General features: G+C 37.3%; 1 protein-coding gene across 2 annotated transcripts in view; it reads left to right on the top strand.

Annotated features, from left to right (window-relative positions):
* The window catches only part of pcxb (pyruvate carboxylase b), a 320,178-nt gene that overhangs the window by 97,620 nt on the left and 204,965 nt on the right, over nucleotides 1-17,593 (top strand). For both annotated transcript variants that reach the window (XM_079257650.1, XM_079257649.1), the window contains one exon: nucleotides 5,874-6,036. In XM_079257650.1, the coding sequence (XP_079113776.1) occupies nucleotides 5,874-6,036 (163 nt within the window). The remainder of the gene's footprint in view (nucleotides 1-5,873; nucleotides 6,037-17,593) is intronic.

Here is a 17,593-nt window from a genome sequence, read left to right as displayed (position 1 = left end):
CATTCGATGCTGTCAGATTTTTATTGCTTCAGTAGAGGTCATACATTTTGGAAGCTTATCTGGGGCTATAACTATGTTCAAGTGGCAACCAGTTAGAGAAAATGGGAATGAAGACCTGCAAGATTAGACTTTGAATTCTGAAGAAGTTATACACACCCCCATATGTGTGATCGGCCATAATGTCATAGCCCTAAAGTTGCCAAAAGAGCTCTGACCAGTCAGGCCAATAATGGAGAACATCAGAGGTTATGCTGGAGTGTGTGCTGCCACTGTATTTTAAATAGAGCCTTTTCTTTTTTTTCTTTTTTTTTTTTTTTTTGCAAATTACTCTGAGAATTTAAAATAATTTATCTTTAAAGGGAAGAATATCTTACTTTTTTTTTTAGCATGATTAACCTACAATTTGGACTGAATTAGTCATCTTAACTGTATGAATGGTCATCAGGTAGGCCATGAAAAGGTTGATGGCTCTTTATTATTCCAGGCAGGAAGCGAGTCAGTTCATCAGACATGTTTTGTCATGGTGGGCCTTCACTAGTATTAAACTGCTGTCCTGTGATTTCTTTTTGTTTTTTTTTTTAATCTATTTTTTTTTTTTTTTTATTACTAGCTTCATGTTCATCTGCCAATTCTACAAAGATCGGTAGAATTTAATGGAAGGGATGTTGCTGTATAAATATGAGAAGTGTAGAGTATATGTTAGTGATTTTACCTGAAGTTGTTGCAGAGTCAGATGAGCCAGAACTTTATTCAATTTAATGACAAAAAAACAGAAATCACTGAGTTTGGAGTGCAGGGGGGAAAAAAAATCAGCCTGCAACGTCAAACAGCAAAGTTAAAAACTAACGTTCAAGCCAGGAGTCAGAACTAATATCATGTACTAATATCTGAATTTTAGTCTTTTTTATCATTTACCAAACACACCAAGGATTAAAGAACTGGTGTCACATCATTAGAAAAACCTGTCCGTGCATTTATCTTTATAAGACTCTAATATTGTAATGCTGTGGTTACAAATACCTGTAAGATGTCCAGCAGACAGCTGCAGTTAGTACAGTGCACTACTTCTCCAGTCTTTCACTTCCTTCACTCGTGTTGCCATGTTTCATCAGGAAATTAACTTAAAGGGGTGCTATTATGGTATTTGGAGTTTTCTGAGCTTTCTACAGTGTTAGTGTTAAATCCTCATCAGACATGTGAACGGCACTGTTTTTAATCACCTAAACGCATGTTTGAGTTCCAGCTCTCTCTCCGTTTGGTTTCCATGGCGACGAAAAATGCATAATTTTTAGAGTTTTTTTTCTACTTGGAAATCCTTGTGACGTCCCGGGGGATAAGGTTCGGTGATTGGTTACCTTCTACTGGTTAACAAGGACATGTACAAATACATCAGGTGGGTGGAAAACGTTGGATAAAGTTATTTCCAGCGATGGCTGGTGAGTTTACCAAAGAGAGACATCCTGCTGCATTCGTTGCTGTGGGTTGCTGTTTTCCACTTCGTTTTCAGGGTCTGATTCAGGTTCCAACATGTAGGACTGTATGCTATGTGTTGACATTGTATTTTGTTTTTTTTATTGCGTTCATATGAGCCTAATCCTAAGCCTAATGTAGTGCAGTGGCGGGAGGCGGGGCTTAATGCGGAAGAGTCTCAATCCACTCGTTTTGCCCGCAGGCTAATCTGACAGCCTACGGAGAGGGTCGTTCTGAAGTAAATAAAGCGATTTGTGACAATAACTCGATCAATCCCAGCCCTTCTGGTCTCAGAAATAAAATAAATTAGTCTGAAATGCACATAATAGTTCCACTTTAAATTTCAAGAATAAGAGAGAAAATAATTGCTGGACTGTTAAATTAACATCAAATAAATTAGGGCTGGGCGATATATCGAATATACTCGAGATATCGTGGCTAGTCCTCTGTGCGATATAGAAAATGCCTATATTCGTCATATTCGAGTATCCTGTTGACACGCATGTGTTTTTAGCTGTGGGCGGGGTTTTCTCCCTCCTCCTCGACTCTCCACCGCTTTGTACAGAGAGTAAAAGCAAGCTCACCTAGTTACGTACATAATGTGAGCTACGTGCTACATCATGAGAGGCAGCGTGTAGCCACTGTTGCCGACTTGGCGACTTTCTCGCTAAATCTGGCAACTTTTTTTGTGAAAAGCGACTTGCGACAAATCTATCGACTTTTACTGGAGTTATTGGAGACTTTCCTGGTGTTTTGGCGACTGACTTTAAAGCGCATATTGTAAAGTTATTGTCAGGAACGAGTGTCTCTCCCCGTCCTAAAGCACTCAGTCGCTCCGGCTGCAGCTGCAGCCAGTCAGAGGAGCAGAGAGGACACCTGCACGACTCCACCTACAGTCACAATGAACAGCCAAAATCGCCACTGATCCTGCTCTGGATTACAGAGTGGGACGTAAATTGCAACGTTTTTCACGTCACGCAAAAATAATTAATTCTATTTGATTACATTCACAGCCTCTGTCAGTTACTCACCTCATCCACTGTGTGTGACACAAGCATATTTATCTAGCTCGTCATGTCTCTAGAAAGTACAGAAAGGAGTGGGAATCAAATCCTGAATTAAAAGTTGGCTGAAGCCGTTTATTTGGAGATATGAGGACATACTGCCTGTATTATAAGACTGATTTCTACGCTAAACTGTGCGATTTAAGGAAAACAAAAAAAAAAAAAAAAAACACAACTCAAAAACCTATCCATAAAGCAAAGCCTTATAATTGTTCAACCCAAAGCAAGCTAAAACTAAAAGACTAAACTAAAAGTTAGAAAACTACACAAATAAAAAAAAAAAAACATATCTCTGTCAAAGTGTCTCTTTTGGGTTACTGTGCAGTCCCAAGCCCAGATAAAGGGTTGGACATGCAGCTAGCAATTCCACAAAACATAACAATCCTTTGGTTAAATTTGATATTTGACAATCTAACATTTAATAAAGCAAGACAAAGCTGATTTATACAATGTGGTTTTAATGGTATTCAAAATAATTTTTCAAAAGGATAGACTATTTCAGTGGCAAAAAAAGAAAAGAATAGAAGAAAACTAGTACAGGATCCTTCATCTGGTGGTGGTTTGGATACCGGAGAGAAGATGTTGACCAAACAACTGTCGTATGCAAAGTATGTCGCAAAAATGTCGCCACAAAAGGTAGTAGTACCACAAATTTATTTCATCATTTGAAAAGTCACCCCCTACAGCACCTATTTTCATACGTTGCATTTATTACATCATGTAAAGGCACTTTATTTTGTTTTAAAATGACATGTTTGTGCCACTGCTTTAACTGTTCAATAAATATGGTTTTGATCAATTTGCTTGGTTACAATTTCATCCTTTTGGCATGAATGTTTAAAATCCAGCATATCTTCATGCAGTATGAACAATTATGTTTTAATGGAGACACAAAATCATCTTACTGATGTGATTGTATGCACCAAAGCATTAATTCAAGGCTAAGGAAAGTATCGAGATATATATCGTATATTGTGACATGCCATAAAAATATCGGGATATTACTAAAAGGTCATATCGCCCAGCCCTAAAATAAATCAATATTCTTTACATATGAATTGTAAATCTGCAGCAATACTCAAGTAACTTTGAATGGTAATGTTTTAATTTTTTTTGTTTTATGTTTAGCACTTTGTTCAGTGGTTGCTATTGTAAAGTGCTTTTATAAATAAAGCTGGCATTGTAATGACACATTAGGAGCTTTATAAGGAGGTCACCAAACCACACCACAGATTGTGTATAGCAATGTGTGATAATGGTGCTTAATATACCTCTTGTTTTTATTTTTTACTTGAAATTCCAGACAAAATACACTAAGTAGAAAAAAGTAACTTTATTTTCTGACATTTATTATATTTAATGAACTCTCCCAAATCTGTTAAACTTGTATTGGCAAATACAGATGAAGTGCAGATGTCATTGAGTGCCCTTGTTTGGAAAGATAAATCATAAAAGGGCAATCTTTGCAGAAATTGTTCAGAATGTATCTGATCAAGCTGTGCAGCTTAACTACATTTTTTCCCCCATAAGTCTGAGCTGCCAACTCTTATCTCTGATGGTGCCCGGCTCTGCCTCTGTGTAGATGTTTCTGGTCAATCCCAATTGCCATCTGTGGGTAATCCCCCACATTCTATGACACTGACTTTTGCCTGTAGTTACAACCAGCAGCGTTTCCTGCCATCATAACCCATGTCCATGCGCTGTGGCAAAAGTCTTGTCTCTCTTGGGGCGAATTGGCCTCATCTTTTTGTGGGTAATTTAGTCATGTTATGAAACTTACTAATGATACGAGGTACTAATTTTGCAACTGGCTGCATTAAGGAGCAGACGTGGCTGCAGGCCTTACAATTTGTAGGACTTGTATTAGTATACAATGAATTTTATAAAGCCTCAAGGGACATTGTTCATTCAGTGTTGCTGAATATTTTCAAAGTGGAATTATGCAAAGATAAAAAAACAAAACAAAACAAAATTAGATAAAATAAGGAGAACTGGGCCACACTTAATTCATATGTAAGGAACTGTATGCATTGCTGCCAAATGTGCCCCTGCATTACACTAACGCTTCTATTTATCTGTAATTTGCAGAATTATACAGTAATTTCATTAGAAAACACTAATTTGACATGTCAACTTTTTTTTGTTTGCGATTGTATACTTGTCTTAAGAGCTTTTTAAAAATCCCATTCATGACTTTTCATGAATATGCAAACTCACAACAGTGGGGAGTGACTTGTGCTCTTGCTTCATGCTCAGATGTTTTAAACAAATATAATTAAATTTATAAGGTGTGAGTTCATAAAACTTTAAAATATGAAATAGTGGATTCCATGGGTCATTTTTGTTTGTCTTCAGAATTTGAAATACACCCCCAAAATGTTAAACATTTTTTTCAGTATTATAAACAATACATCTTTTAGTTTTGTAAAATATGAAATAATGAGAGAGATGAGGCAAAAGAACCCATCTTTACTTTTTGCACTTTGAGTTCAAGGCTTATTTTTGTTTGGACTTTGCATTAGCAGGACTACATAAAGCTCTTATTCCATTTGCAAAGACATTTACATTTTCCTTGGTTTTTGTGAAGTGACTCATATAATTTCTTTTAGGGGTGAATAGGTAGGGCTTTTAAGCAGAAAAAACTGAAGTCATTTGCATCTCTTATCACCATACAGTATTTCACATAACATTTATGTAGAAGTATCAGTTTAGCCAGAAAGAGGAAGCCAGATCATTGACACTCTAGGGAACATCAGTTAAGACAAAGTTAAAAATGATTTGCAATGTGAATTATGGGTCTGCAGTAACCCATCAGGATGGAAAGCTTGCCAGTTCTTCGTGTTGGAAGCTGGCTGCCTTGATGCAGCACTTTTAAGAAATATTTTCCCATCTTTCCTACGGCTGTGTTTTTTTATACATTAATAATGTGCATAGGACTGTACAAGGTCACAGATATTAACCTGGCAAGTCTCTTGTGAGCTTAATATTTAAATAAATGCATATAGATGAACCCAACTTGATAAGGATTGCAGCTCACGGACATGGAAGCAAAATAAAAGTTTACATTGTCCAGCATAAATTTAAATTCTCATTTTCAGTGACCCATAAGTAAAAACAATTTTTTGTACCTCAGATTGTGTATGAATGCATGCTCCTCCTAGCTCCAGCGTGTGTTGCATACATTGATTATGTTAGCAAATAGTCTTTTAATAAAATACCTGTATTATACTGTAAGTTAGACTTCATACAAAGAAAATATGAACAATTTCTGATGTAAAAGTATATTTTGCCCAGCTTGTCATAAAGTCTGTAACCTCATCTCCTCTCTTTCTGCAACAGTGTGGACTTGGTGCATGCTCAGCTGCATGTGTGTGAGGGCCGCAGCTTGCCAGAACTCGGCCTCAAACAAGACAAGATCAGGGTGAATGGCTGTGCCATCCAGTGTAGAGTGACAACCGAAGACCCAGCCAGAGGGTTCCAGCCAGACACCGGAAGGATCGAGGTAGGCTTCAACTTGGCATGCTATGTAGGCGTTTTTGCGCTGGGGTAGTTCATTGTACATGTTCCTCAGTTTACACCTGAAACCTAACTGTCTTCACATGTGGTACATATTATAATTGAAATGAGGATCAGACATATGATTCAGTAAGTAAGTAACATGATCACATGGAAAATCTTCTATATGTCACAAGTATACAGTTCATGTAGAATATTAGTTATAGTTGATTTGAAATTGAGATTTTATTGGATGCAGCACCATTTTAAACCATGAAAATGACAATAAGCAGTAGATGAACTCTGGGATGATGTAGACGGCAAATGTGTTTGTATAGCACATTTCATGTACAAACAATTAAAAACTATTATATCAGGGTACAGAGAGAGCGTTTAAAGAAGATACATGACTGCAACACATTTACCAATGTGTTATATCAATTATCCTTTTAAAAACACAGTTTGGGAGCTGAGGACTGATTGCTGAATCTTTGTAGGAAGCATTTTTTCCCCATTCTTGCTTAATGTACAGCTTGAGCTGCTCAATATTCCAGGGTCTTTGTGCTTTGTAATGCACCACACATTTTCAGTGGGAGACTGGTCTGGACTGCAGGCAGGCCAGTCTAGTACCAGTTTACTACAAAGCCATGCTGTTGCTGCACATGTAGGATGTGGCTTGTCATTTTTATGCTGATGTAAGCAGGAATGTCTCTGACAAGGACATATGTACCTTTCAATGATAATGGTGCCTTCACAGATGGGTAAGTTACCCATGGATACCAACACCCCCTCATCCCATTATGCTGTTTTTTTTTTTTTTTTAAACTTTACACCGTTAACAATCCATTTAGTCTTTTTCTACTTTTACGCAAAAGAAAAGACATCTATGATTCCCAAAAACTATTTGAAATATTGCCCTGTTAGACCACAGTGTCAGCCCTTCCTACCTCTGTCATAGAATTAGTTTTAAAATAAGGTAAATTAAACAAAAGCCAACGCAGAAGGTATATATCCAGAACTCAGAGAAACTCAGTGTTTCGAAGGTGACTGAACAGGTTTTTGCTTTTGTGTTACATCCCAGATTTCTCATTTCTCATTTCTCAACATTTACATTGTTTCATCTTGGCAATATACACAAGCACAATGTGTGTTAATAGTCAATTTAATATACCTTGTATATAAATTGGAGAACATCTTACATGAACACACATCTGTAGCGATCAGGTATTGACATTTTCTAAATTCTGTGTTTCTGTATGAGGAGTTTTGTTTCTGTATGTCCAGATATTTTCAGTATTTTTTTGGAAATAATTTTCCTTGCGGAGGGTGGAATGCTGTTTTTAGCCTCAGTGGGAGAGGAGCAGTGACTTTCTTTGTCAGTTTTCACACATGAGGAGGCACAGTGGTCATTATGAGTGTGTATCCATCCATAACGTTACATTCTGTCTACACACATCTACAGTGAATTCAGATTCATTTCCCCCCCCCCCCCCCTCAAATTTTCCACATCAATCCACATAATGACATCTTAAAGAGCATTTTAGAAAAAAGTATTCAGACCCTTCTCTCAGATTTGACTTGAAGGATCTTTGGCAGTGATTCCAGTCTCTTGTGTCTTCCAAGGCATGATGTGACAAGCTCTGAATGATTGGATTTGGGGATTTTCTGCCTTTCTTCCTTACATCCTCTCTAGTTATGTCAGGTTGGATCGTCAGTTTTATTCTCACGTCACATCAGAGATATTTAATCGAGTTCAAGTTGGATCGTTTGTTATAGGACCCATGGACATTCATAGTTATTCTGAGGACTTGCAACGGTTGTTTTAGTTATAAAGTTTGGGTCATTAAGCTGCAGATCTTAAATCGAAGCACTTTAAACTAAGTTGTCATTAAAGGTGTCTCTACTTTGAGCTCTCCTACAACCTTGACTAGTTTTTCCTGTTTCTGCTTGTGGAAATACGTCTCCATGGCATGATACTGCCAAAACTAGGGCACCTATACAGCCTTAGTACTGTCACTTTGCCCAGAAGTTTGAACTTGAAAGATGCATTTGTCAGGATCCCTCTCTTAAGAGTGTGTGCTCACACACACACCTTTAGATTGTTGATGCTTTCTGCAACATGGACAGCTGTTCCTTGTTACATAGGATGTTAACTGTCATGTATCCTGGCTCTCGTTAGATCATTTCCTGAAACTCCTGTAAAACAATGTCAATTGGCTGCATATCTTCAGAAATAAATCTTACCATCTTGTTGGGATTGGTATTTTTGAATTGCCCCTAACAAGGGATCTGCTGTTGCTGACCTTACAGACAGCCGGCAGTCAGATAACTTTGATCTGATGTTGTTCTGGTTACATATGGTGCTTCCACTGATTCCTTTGGCTGGCAAACAAGCTGGTGAACCCAAAGACCTGTCCTTGCAGAGTAAGAGAGCCTACTCTTGGACTAAATAATGCAACTCTGGTTATAAAGAGGAGCGTTTTCTTTTTTAGGTTGTTTCCTTCTACATCTTTCCTACATCTGATTTAAAATTAAATTTCGGCACAGTGATTCATCAATTTGAAATAGGTGTGTTCAGAGAAACCTCTAAAACCTACAGGCCTGACAACCAGAACTGCCTAATCAAACAGCAACTGTGTTGTACCATATATGGTGTACAATCAAAAATAATTTCAAATGCAGTTTCTCTGAATTGTGTTTTTGATTGCGGTCTTGGGTTGACTTTGCTTTCTAGTTTTCTCTCTTTAACTTGTATTTTTTTAATTGAAGAACGGTCTCCATTTAGCAACTCCAGCAAATGAAGCTATAACGACCCCTTCCATCTAACTTGTAGGTGCTGTGAATAAAATACCCGATGACTTTTAACACAGCGATTTTTGACTCCTTGGATGTGATTGAATTTGCTTTGCACTGTTGGCTGTCCAATTAAACACATCAGCTGTGTCTTCTTCTGATCACAGGGAAAATGAATGGTTCTGTCGAACACATGGATTTATTTAAATTGAATTTGAGTCCATTAATTTGTCTCCCAGGGCCACTTGTTTTAGTTTGTTAGGAGTTAATGTGGCTCAGTGATCAGACCAAATACAACCATCCTATCTTGACTCGTTCAAAATAACGCTTTTATCCAATGAAAAAAATGTTTTCGTGTTTTATTGGAATAAGCTAATCGACTTGGGGTTCACTGGCCACAAACGTATACGCTATCTGAATTACACCCCATTATGTGGCAATCTGACTTTCAGCATGTATTTCTTTACACTGTGAAAGTAGAGAAGTCATGAAGTTGTTTGTGATCCTCCATTTCAAGGACTTCTATATTGTATCTGCCCTGTATTTTCTCCACCTGCATTGCTCAACTCTTGACTCCCACCTACCACTTCTCTTAAAATACTGTCGATATTTCACACATCCTTATCCTTCCTTTAAAAGCACTCCTCCTCGCCCCTGGACCCATTTTAATCTCTCTATTCGCCAGGCTTCCATTTCTCTCTCAAGCAACTCCCTCATTTTTCCCATTTTCTCCTTCCCCACCTACTCTAATTTAGCTGTGCTGTTGTGCTCGCACGCACTGCAAACGTAGGTTAACATCAACACCCCCCTGCTATAAGCATGCAATATGAATGAGCCAAACAAAACACAGAAAAGCTTCCCACATTGAAGCGACACATGAATAAGTGATTAGTGGAGGTCAGTGACGAAACAACACGGGTGAAGGACATGAGGGGAAAAGATGTCGCTTTCTGTGCTCTTACTTACTGGAAGCACCTAAGGCAAGTTGTGTAATTGGCTTTGAAAAATGAAGATGAATTAACTCAAACACATGCCCTAAATTTTGGAGAAGCAAATCTGCTTCACTCAGCAGATTTCAGGTGAAGTTGCACTGCATCAGAGTTTGAGCTAAAAACTCCAACTTTGTGTGGCGCTGCTGCTTGTTCATTGTATTGAATTCTGTCAAAGAGCTGCTATGTGTCAGTGGGACAGGTCAGAAGTTGTACACTTTGCTAGAAAGAGAGGTTATTTCTTCCATAAAGAGCCAAAATCAGCTCTTCTCTGCTCACTGATAGACTATCAAACATTTTTCAGTCTGAGAAGAGCTTGTAGAGATGGAAAGAATAGGAGAGGTAAAATATTTGGTATTATGGATGGAAGTGGAGGAAGGAGGGATGAATTGAGTTGAAGTGCACAACACAGGGAGCATGTTTTTCATTGTAGAAAGTAAAAATTGGACATGTAGACTCGGATATGGTACATGTACTGTTTTGCATCTTTGTTTTTTGTAAACAGTATTAAATTAAAAAAACTGGAACAATTTTTAGTCTTGATGTTTTATTAAAATGAAAGAAAAGTAAATGGACATTTAATGGCTTGTTTAAAAACTCAATGCGCTACGTAAAATCAATATGTAGGCTCTAAAGCAAATGAATTGGGTAGAAAATGCCAGAAGAAAATTAAACTTTTATCTAACTTTTCTAGTTGGTTAAATTATAATAAAACTCATCAGTATGGTTCCTCTCAGGCTGGATCCTGGTCTGAATACCTGCCCATGCTGTGTTGCATTGATGAAGAAATAATTTAGCTGAGAATTGACTATATTGTAAGGCTTTGTGGGTTAAATGGCATTTGTAAATAACAAGTTTGATATTAACCAGCTTTAAGCACAACTGATCATGTACATTATTTTCTCTACAGCAGAAGTTATCATTAAATTTCTCTTTTTTACACTAGAAAGTTTAAGTCAAGTTTTAACTTTATCTGTAGTTTCCTTTAAAAAAATTCTTTCTACTGTTTCCTCATCACTTAAATTCAAGTTGAAATGCAGGAAAAAGCTGTGCATGCTCTCATTAAGCAATCAAGTATTTTGGCCAAGTAGATTGCACAGAAGAGACATTATGTAAGATACGAGTAAAGGAATTGGTTTAAAAATGTGGCAATAAGGGGAAAACGATGCCATTGTGTGATGGCAGCACCAGCAGTCCTATTGAAAGAAAACATGGAAGGTTGAACTGCATGCTTTAGTACAAAACAAGCAGGGGGAAGATGACCGTAATAAAGCAGCCCCTTGAATTTTTTTTTACTTCAGTATATTTCTTGATTGAAAAGTTTATTTGAACATAATGAAATCTAAAAACAAAAATAAGAAAAAAAGACAAAAAAAAAAAAACCCAAAACAAAACATAGAAATAAAAGATGACAAAAGGTTCAAAAGGAATGGGTAGAAGCATAAGCCTATATGTAATCCCACCCCAGTGATGAGCAATACAATATCAATAACAATATTAACCCATAGCAATACAACAGTAGCAACACAGTATATTATTAATACCTATATAATAATAATATAATAATAATAATAATTAAAAAAAAAAAATCCTTTATGTGGTAATCTATATGAATACAATAAGCACTTACAGTAATGGCGTATTGCAGTCATAATATCAATAACAATAATTAAAAACAATAGCAACATTTAGATCAACAATCATAATAGAACTACTCAGTGTATTTAATATGTTTCATTCAAAAATATTTCTGTTTTCCTCAATTATCATGTCTTTGTATAGTGACTTAAATTTTTTTCAGGGGCAACTTGTGAAATTCAGTGTATCCACCAGCCTTTTGGCAAATACGCTGCATGATCAGCTTAGCTTTGTCAATGTGAAGGTGATGCCATGAATCACTGGTGGACAGCCTTTATTCCTGCTGTGTGATAAGTGGATGATGAAGAAAACTTGCAGAAGCACGTTACTCTGGTAAAATAAAGATTGGAAGAGGAAGTGTGACTTTGTTGTTCACGGTTGAGGAAATGATAAAGGAGGGAAATGGTCTTTTTCTGGTTTGTAGGGAATGATTGTATCTGATCAGTACAGTGCCTTTTGCAGTGATTAGCCCTTCTTGCCTCCCTTTAACTACATATGTCATCAGATATGTCCAGTTTGAAGTAACAAATCACTCAATCTTGACGGACCATATTTTTCCTGGTATTGTTGACCATTATTACCAGTTAACAGCCTGCATATTCAGAGCACAGTATATTGGCCAAGTCTGTAATGTTTACCCTGGAACAGTTCATTAGTGTGTTTGGCATCCCAATGATTATGCAGTTTTTAAGCATCAAGGTTTGAACCTTTCTTCCCATTATCTGTGACGAGGCGAAGCAGGCAAACACTGGTTTTAACCATAATGAGCTAGTCTTCTGACACACAGTGCATGGCCCACTGACATTGGCTGATCAGTGGAAGGAGGAGGAACATCAGAATGATTTAATTGACCTTCTTAAAGACCTTGTTTTTTGGCACTGGCTGTAGGAAGTGGGAGGGTTTGTGAAACAGCATTCGTCTTCTAGGACTGTGCATCTCACAATTCAATTAGATTTTGATTCTCTTGTCAACGATTCAGTTGATTTTGCAATGAATGATGCATCACAATGTGTTGCATTCTCAGTTTTCTTTTTTAATACACATTGTTACTTCAATGAAAACAAGCAGTTGGATAATTAGCAATTCCATGTTTTCTATTTTTTTTCAGAAATAAATCTGAATGTCCTGATATTGATGTATCAGTCTATGTGGAAGCATTGGTACACTTGTCTATTTTAAATATGTTTGTATGTCTGTATTGTTTTTTTTTTTTTTTTGTTTTGTTGTTTTTTAATGGACCTAGAGTCTGAATAAAGAAAGACACTGATTGACAAACATCATATAAATAATCATTTCAACCTCATTACCAAAGTTTGCCGGATAATCAAGAAACATTACTATGCTGTGACTTTCTGTTAAGTGTGATAATGCAGCCCTGTAGAGACACAATTTCTTTCTTTAAAGCAGTTTTCTCCCTTCAGTCTGTCCATAGTCAGCTCAGACCAACTCTAGAAGTTTTTCATGTTCTTCTTTATGACCAGAAGACATTTGTTTCTAAGTGCTCCTGTCAATTTGTAATTGAACACAGATATTTGATGGTTGAGTTATTTTTTTTAAGTCCATTCATGCATGCATGTGTGCTAATAGTTTTTGCCAATGTTATTTTTCCATAGACATTTGTCTTAAGCTTACTCATTGTTGATCTGTAATGTTGCATGATTTCACTGAGACAATGAATATATTTCTAGTGAGATACTGATGTATTTTCTGTAGGTCTGCTTAGTTTTACAGTTTAGTAAGTAAAGGTTTGGAAATGGATTCAGCCTTGGGTCTTTTTTTGAGACTTTCATCTCTGCCAGCTGTTGCAGTTGGCTAGATCATGTGAAGTGCGAGCAGCTGCAGAATATATACTTACCGGCGTTGGTGTTTTGTTGCTGCATTGATGCAAAATCGTTGTGATGCATTGTATAAAATATTAAATTTATCAGTGTTATTGTTGAAGACAACAAGATGAAGACATTGTATTAGCAACAGGCTGAGCAAAGTGAGTTCATTGGTGGACACTGGTTGTTAGCATTGTCACCTATTTTTTTCTATTCAAGTCATTTGGCAGACACTTTTATCCAAAGCGACTCATGTGATAAGTGATCAATTAACCTTAATAATTAACATTTGTGTCTAATTTATTTACTGTTGGTAGACCTTTCAAGGCCAAGTTTACTAGTCCGTATGCAATCTTGATCTGTGTGTGGTCTGTGAATTCCTGTTTTGTAAACCTCACCTTATTTCTTTCTGCCTTGCCAAAATTGTCCTTTTCCTTTTTCCAGCCAGTCTTGTCATTTACACTTTTGTTCCTCATCCTAACATCCCACCAATGTTTCCTTCTTGCTTTATCCTGTTTTCCCTCTTTCTTGCCTCACCTTATGTCGCCATAAAAAGATGGCACCTAATGAGGCCAAATCCAACTGTTTCCATCTCCCCCCAGTGTCCCTATTATTCCACCACCTACTGCTACTCAACTCACTACCCTTTCCCTCCCTTGCACCCCCCTTTCATCTGTACAAATTTGAGTATCAGAAATGAGATACCGTCATCCCATAACTCATCCTACAAATCGGTTATCTCCTCTCCTCAATGTGTCATCCACTATTACTCTAATCTCTCTTTAGTTCAACCTCCCCAGCCTGACAGACATCTTGCTCTTGTTTATTTCTTTTACTGGAACACATTTGCATGCGTCACTCAAATTATTAAAGACATGCTTTACAATGCTGCTGTGTAGTGTGTGTGTGCGCACAGGTATGGAAGTTGTTCCAAATGTGTGTCTCATCCCCCCTAAATAATTCAGAGTTTGAAAATAGGTTGAGTCCTAATTAAGGGAACTGTTTGCCTTGCCTATCACCAGAAACATGTCTAAATTCACACCATAAACATCCTGCACCCCACACTGATCCCCCCCCCCCCCCCCCCCCCCCCATTGGTCGATTCATTGCCATTATCTTTAATTTTGTCATTAAGAAAGCTGTCAGTCAGTGTAATCAGTTTTGAACAGCTTGAGCTGCTTTGTGCTTAAGTATGAATCTGCTTAAGAACAACTGTCAAATGTTTCAACTTATTTCTTTCAGTGCTTAAAGTTTTTCAGTGTATCTATATAATCTAAATTGAAATGTAATTTCAGTCCAATCATATTTACTTATAGTGCAGATTTAGCATAATTTATAGTTTTTTTATTTATAAAACTCGTTTTTTGGAATATTACATTTTTTCAGCTTGTAGGTTAAATAAGTCTCAGTATAGTTGCCGTTTCCTGCACATCTAAAGTCAATGGTATAGAGCAAATACTGGAGAATATGGGAGCTTACTTACTGTACATACAGTACTTTTACATCAACTTGCACTACAATAAAAACAAAAACAGCTTCCAATAACACAAACCCAATTTCATGAGAAAGTTGACAATGTTGCTGTTTAAAGGGTGAAGCATTCATATTAAATTCCAATCCCTGACATCTCATTGAACATTTAAAGCTTTACATTGAGATGCAGTAATGAGGGGGGATGTGTGTGGTAAACCTTACTCTATTGCAATCATCCCATTACACCCGTGTGTGTAGTTAATATTAAATCAGTTGTATAGGGGTTTCATTGGTTGACTTGATTCTACAAATAAACAAGAAAGCATCCTTAAAATTTGCTTATGCCCCTGCTGTTTACAGTTTTTAAAAAGGCTTTTTGTGTTAGCAGTAATATCTGATGAGGTACCCACGCTGTTCACATCTTGTTAGCTGGTAAGACTCGAGACCACTGGCTGGTTGTTAGAGAATCAGATATACCTGGCTGCTGGAGGACATAACACCAGCTCTATCGTTGCTAGGTGCACAGACAGAGCCACACACAGCGACCAATGGGGTGTAATTTCCAAAGAAATGATCTTTGACTTTGAGAAGGTCACGCACTGAGCTCCTCCTGTGTGAGCTGACTTACTCATGCAGAGTGAGTCTACATTGTACTAGTCAGAGAATAAGAAGGTATCTGTGTCACATTTGTACTTTCTGAAAAAGCAGGACATCAAGGAGAAGTCATGTCCTCTGTGTCCATATGTAAACTGATTTGGACTACACCAGCATGCCGCTGCTTACTATGATGCAAATGCAGTCATTTTTTGCAGTACATGGTAACATAAGACAAGTTTATTCTATGAAATTTCATCTCAAGACTTAAAGTGCTTTACATCAGTTAAAAGCATTAAGGAGAGCACTAACAAGTAGTAAAAGGCTGCAACAAATAGAAAATAATTACAATAATTCTATGATAAAATAAAATGATTAAAAGCAAGATTAGTTACAATGCTGACTGAATGCATCTGCGCATGAAAAAGATAAATATAACTTGGACATAAGTGTCTACATTTGATGTTTGCCTAAAGAGACTTGTTTATGCTATTTCTAGAAATGCGCTTTCTACAGTGTTGAATACTCATCAGACATATGAGCAGCAGCATTTTTTTTTTAATTTTTTTAATTTTTTTTTTTTAAAATCACCTAAACATATGTTCGAGTTTTCCAGGACTCTTGATGTTCGGTTTCCATGGTAACAGAAACAATTGGTTTTAGAGAGGTTTTTTCTGCTTTGAATTTTCAGTGACGTGCCGGGAGAGGGACTCAGTGATTAGTCATCTTCTCTGTGTACGTTGTTCTGCACGTTTACGATAATAAAGCCACGCCCACCTTCACTTCTCAGTATAACTACTCCGAGCAGTTGACCAATCAGACGCAACACGCTGGCAGGGCATCGGGCAGAGCTTTCTCTGTTCACTTGTTTCTGGCAGAAGCTGATTTGACAGGATCTATACAAAATAAAAGGGTTTTGTGAAAAATACTGGGTTATCTCTTGTCCTTCTGGACTTGCATGTTAAAATAAATTTGACTGAAATGTGTATAATCGAGACTAATCTCTGGCAGCTAAATACTCTCTTTATGCTTCGTCTGGGTTCTGTCCTGGACCAGCTGACTTGAGTCTTTGGATCTAAAAGCTCTGCAAGGTTTATATTCTCTGACCCACAGATCTACTCTGAACCTAAACTTGTATGGGATTTGTAAATAATCAGTACGGTAAGGACTGCTCTTTTAGCCTGCGTACCAGGGTTATTCTCTATTACTATTAGGATAACTATCCTGCAACTTTAAGAAACAGCCCGTCTCACAAAACCCTGAATCAAACGATTGACTCGTTATCAGGCCTCAGCAGACTGAGACAGGTGCATGAAAGAATTCAGCCATTTGTTTCAGATGTGTTTCAGATGGGCTGTTTCTAAAAGGTGCAGGATAGCAGATCTCTAGGACTGGACTTTGGAACCACTGGGTTAGAGACAGATCTATAGCTGTTCATTCTCTAGAGTCTTTTTCTTTAGGAGTTGCTTAATGGCCGCTATCTTCAGTGATTTGGGGAAAAATGTCACATGCCAATGATCTGTTCAACCACTTTTTACTGAGTTAAAAACTGTTTTTTGAAAGTTTGATGGCATCATATCCAGAATGTGTTTTGTTAATATTAAATGCCAAACTATTTCTTGTAAAATCAGTCATATCAAATTGTGACTTAATATCAGTAATTTCTAGGTTTTAGAGATTGACGAGTTTTGTTTGACTGACTTGTATTGTAGAGATGGAGATAACTCCAACGTTCTTGCAACGTCTCTCAAAACAAATGTTGTTTTTTGTGCTCCACTTTCTTAGTCTGGTATATATTTATTTTTAAGTGGATATTAAAGGTCCCACATTATGAAAAATTAATATCTTAAAGGTTTTCCTAACAGTCATGTGCCTCCATAGCCTGTGTATAAGGCCCCAATATGAGAAGATTCTGTCACCTCTCACACTTTCTTTCTCCACTTTTTAGTGAATATGTGCTCAGATGGGGGAGTCTGATCCTTCCCCTTTGTGACGTTACAGAGGGAAGTAACCACCTGACCTGGTAGTGGTTACTGTCATTGACTCACCCCCCAGCTAACTGAACCTACTTTCTAAAATCACACGGCAGGCGCAAGCTGCATCGTCTCCCGAGGGGGTCATGGAGTGGGTGTGGACAGGCACTGTTCATGAACATTTAAAGGTTCAGAGGAAATCAAATTTGCTTGGCAAGGACTCTAACTCCATTTAAGAATTAAAACCATGTGATAATACCAGAAATTATTTACACAATTTT

Source organism: Telmatherina bonti (assembly GCF_933228915.1).
Source record: "Telmatherina bonti genome assembly, chromosome: 18".
In the NCBI taxonomy this organism is placed as follows: Eukaryota; Metazoa; Chordata; class Actinopteri; order Atheriniformes; family Telmatherinidae; genus Telmatherina; species Telmatherina bonti.
The sequence above is the reverse complement of the archived record's forward strand: the minus strand, read 5'-3'. Positions and strand labels throughout refer to the sequence as shown.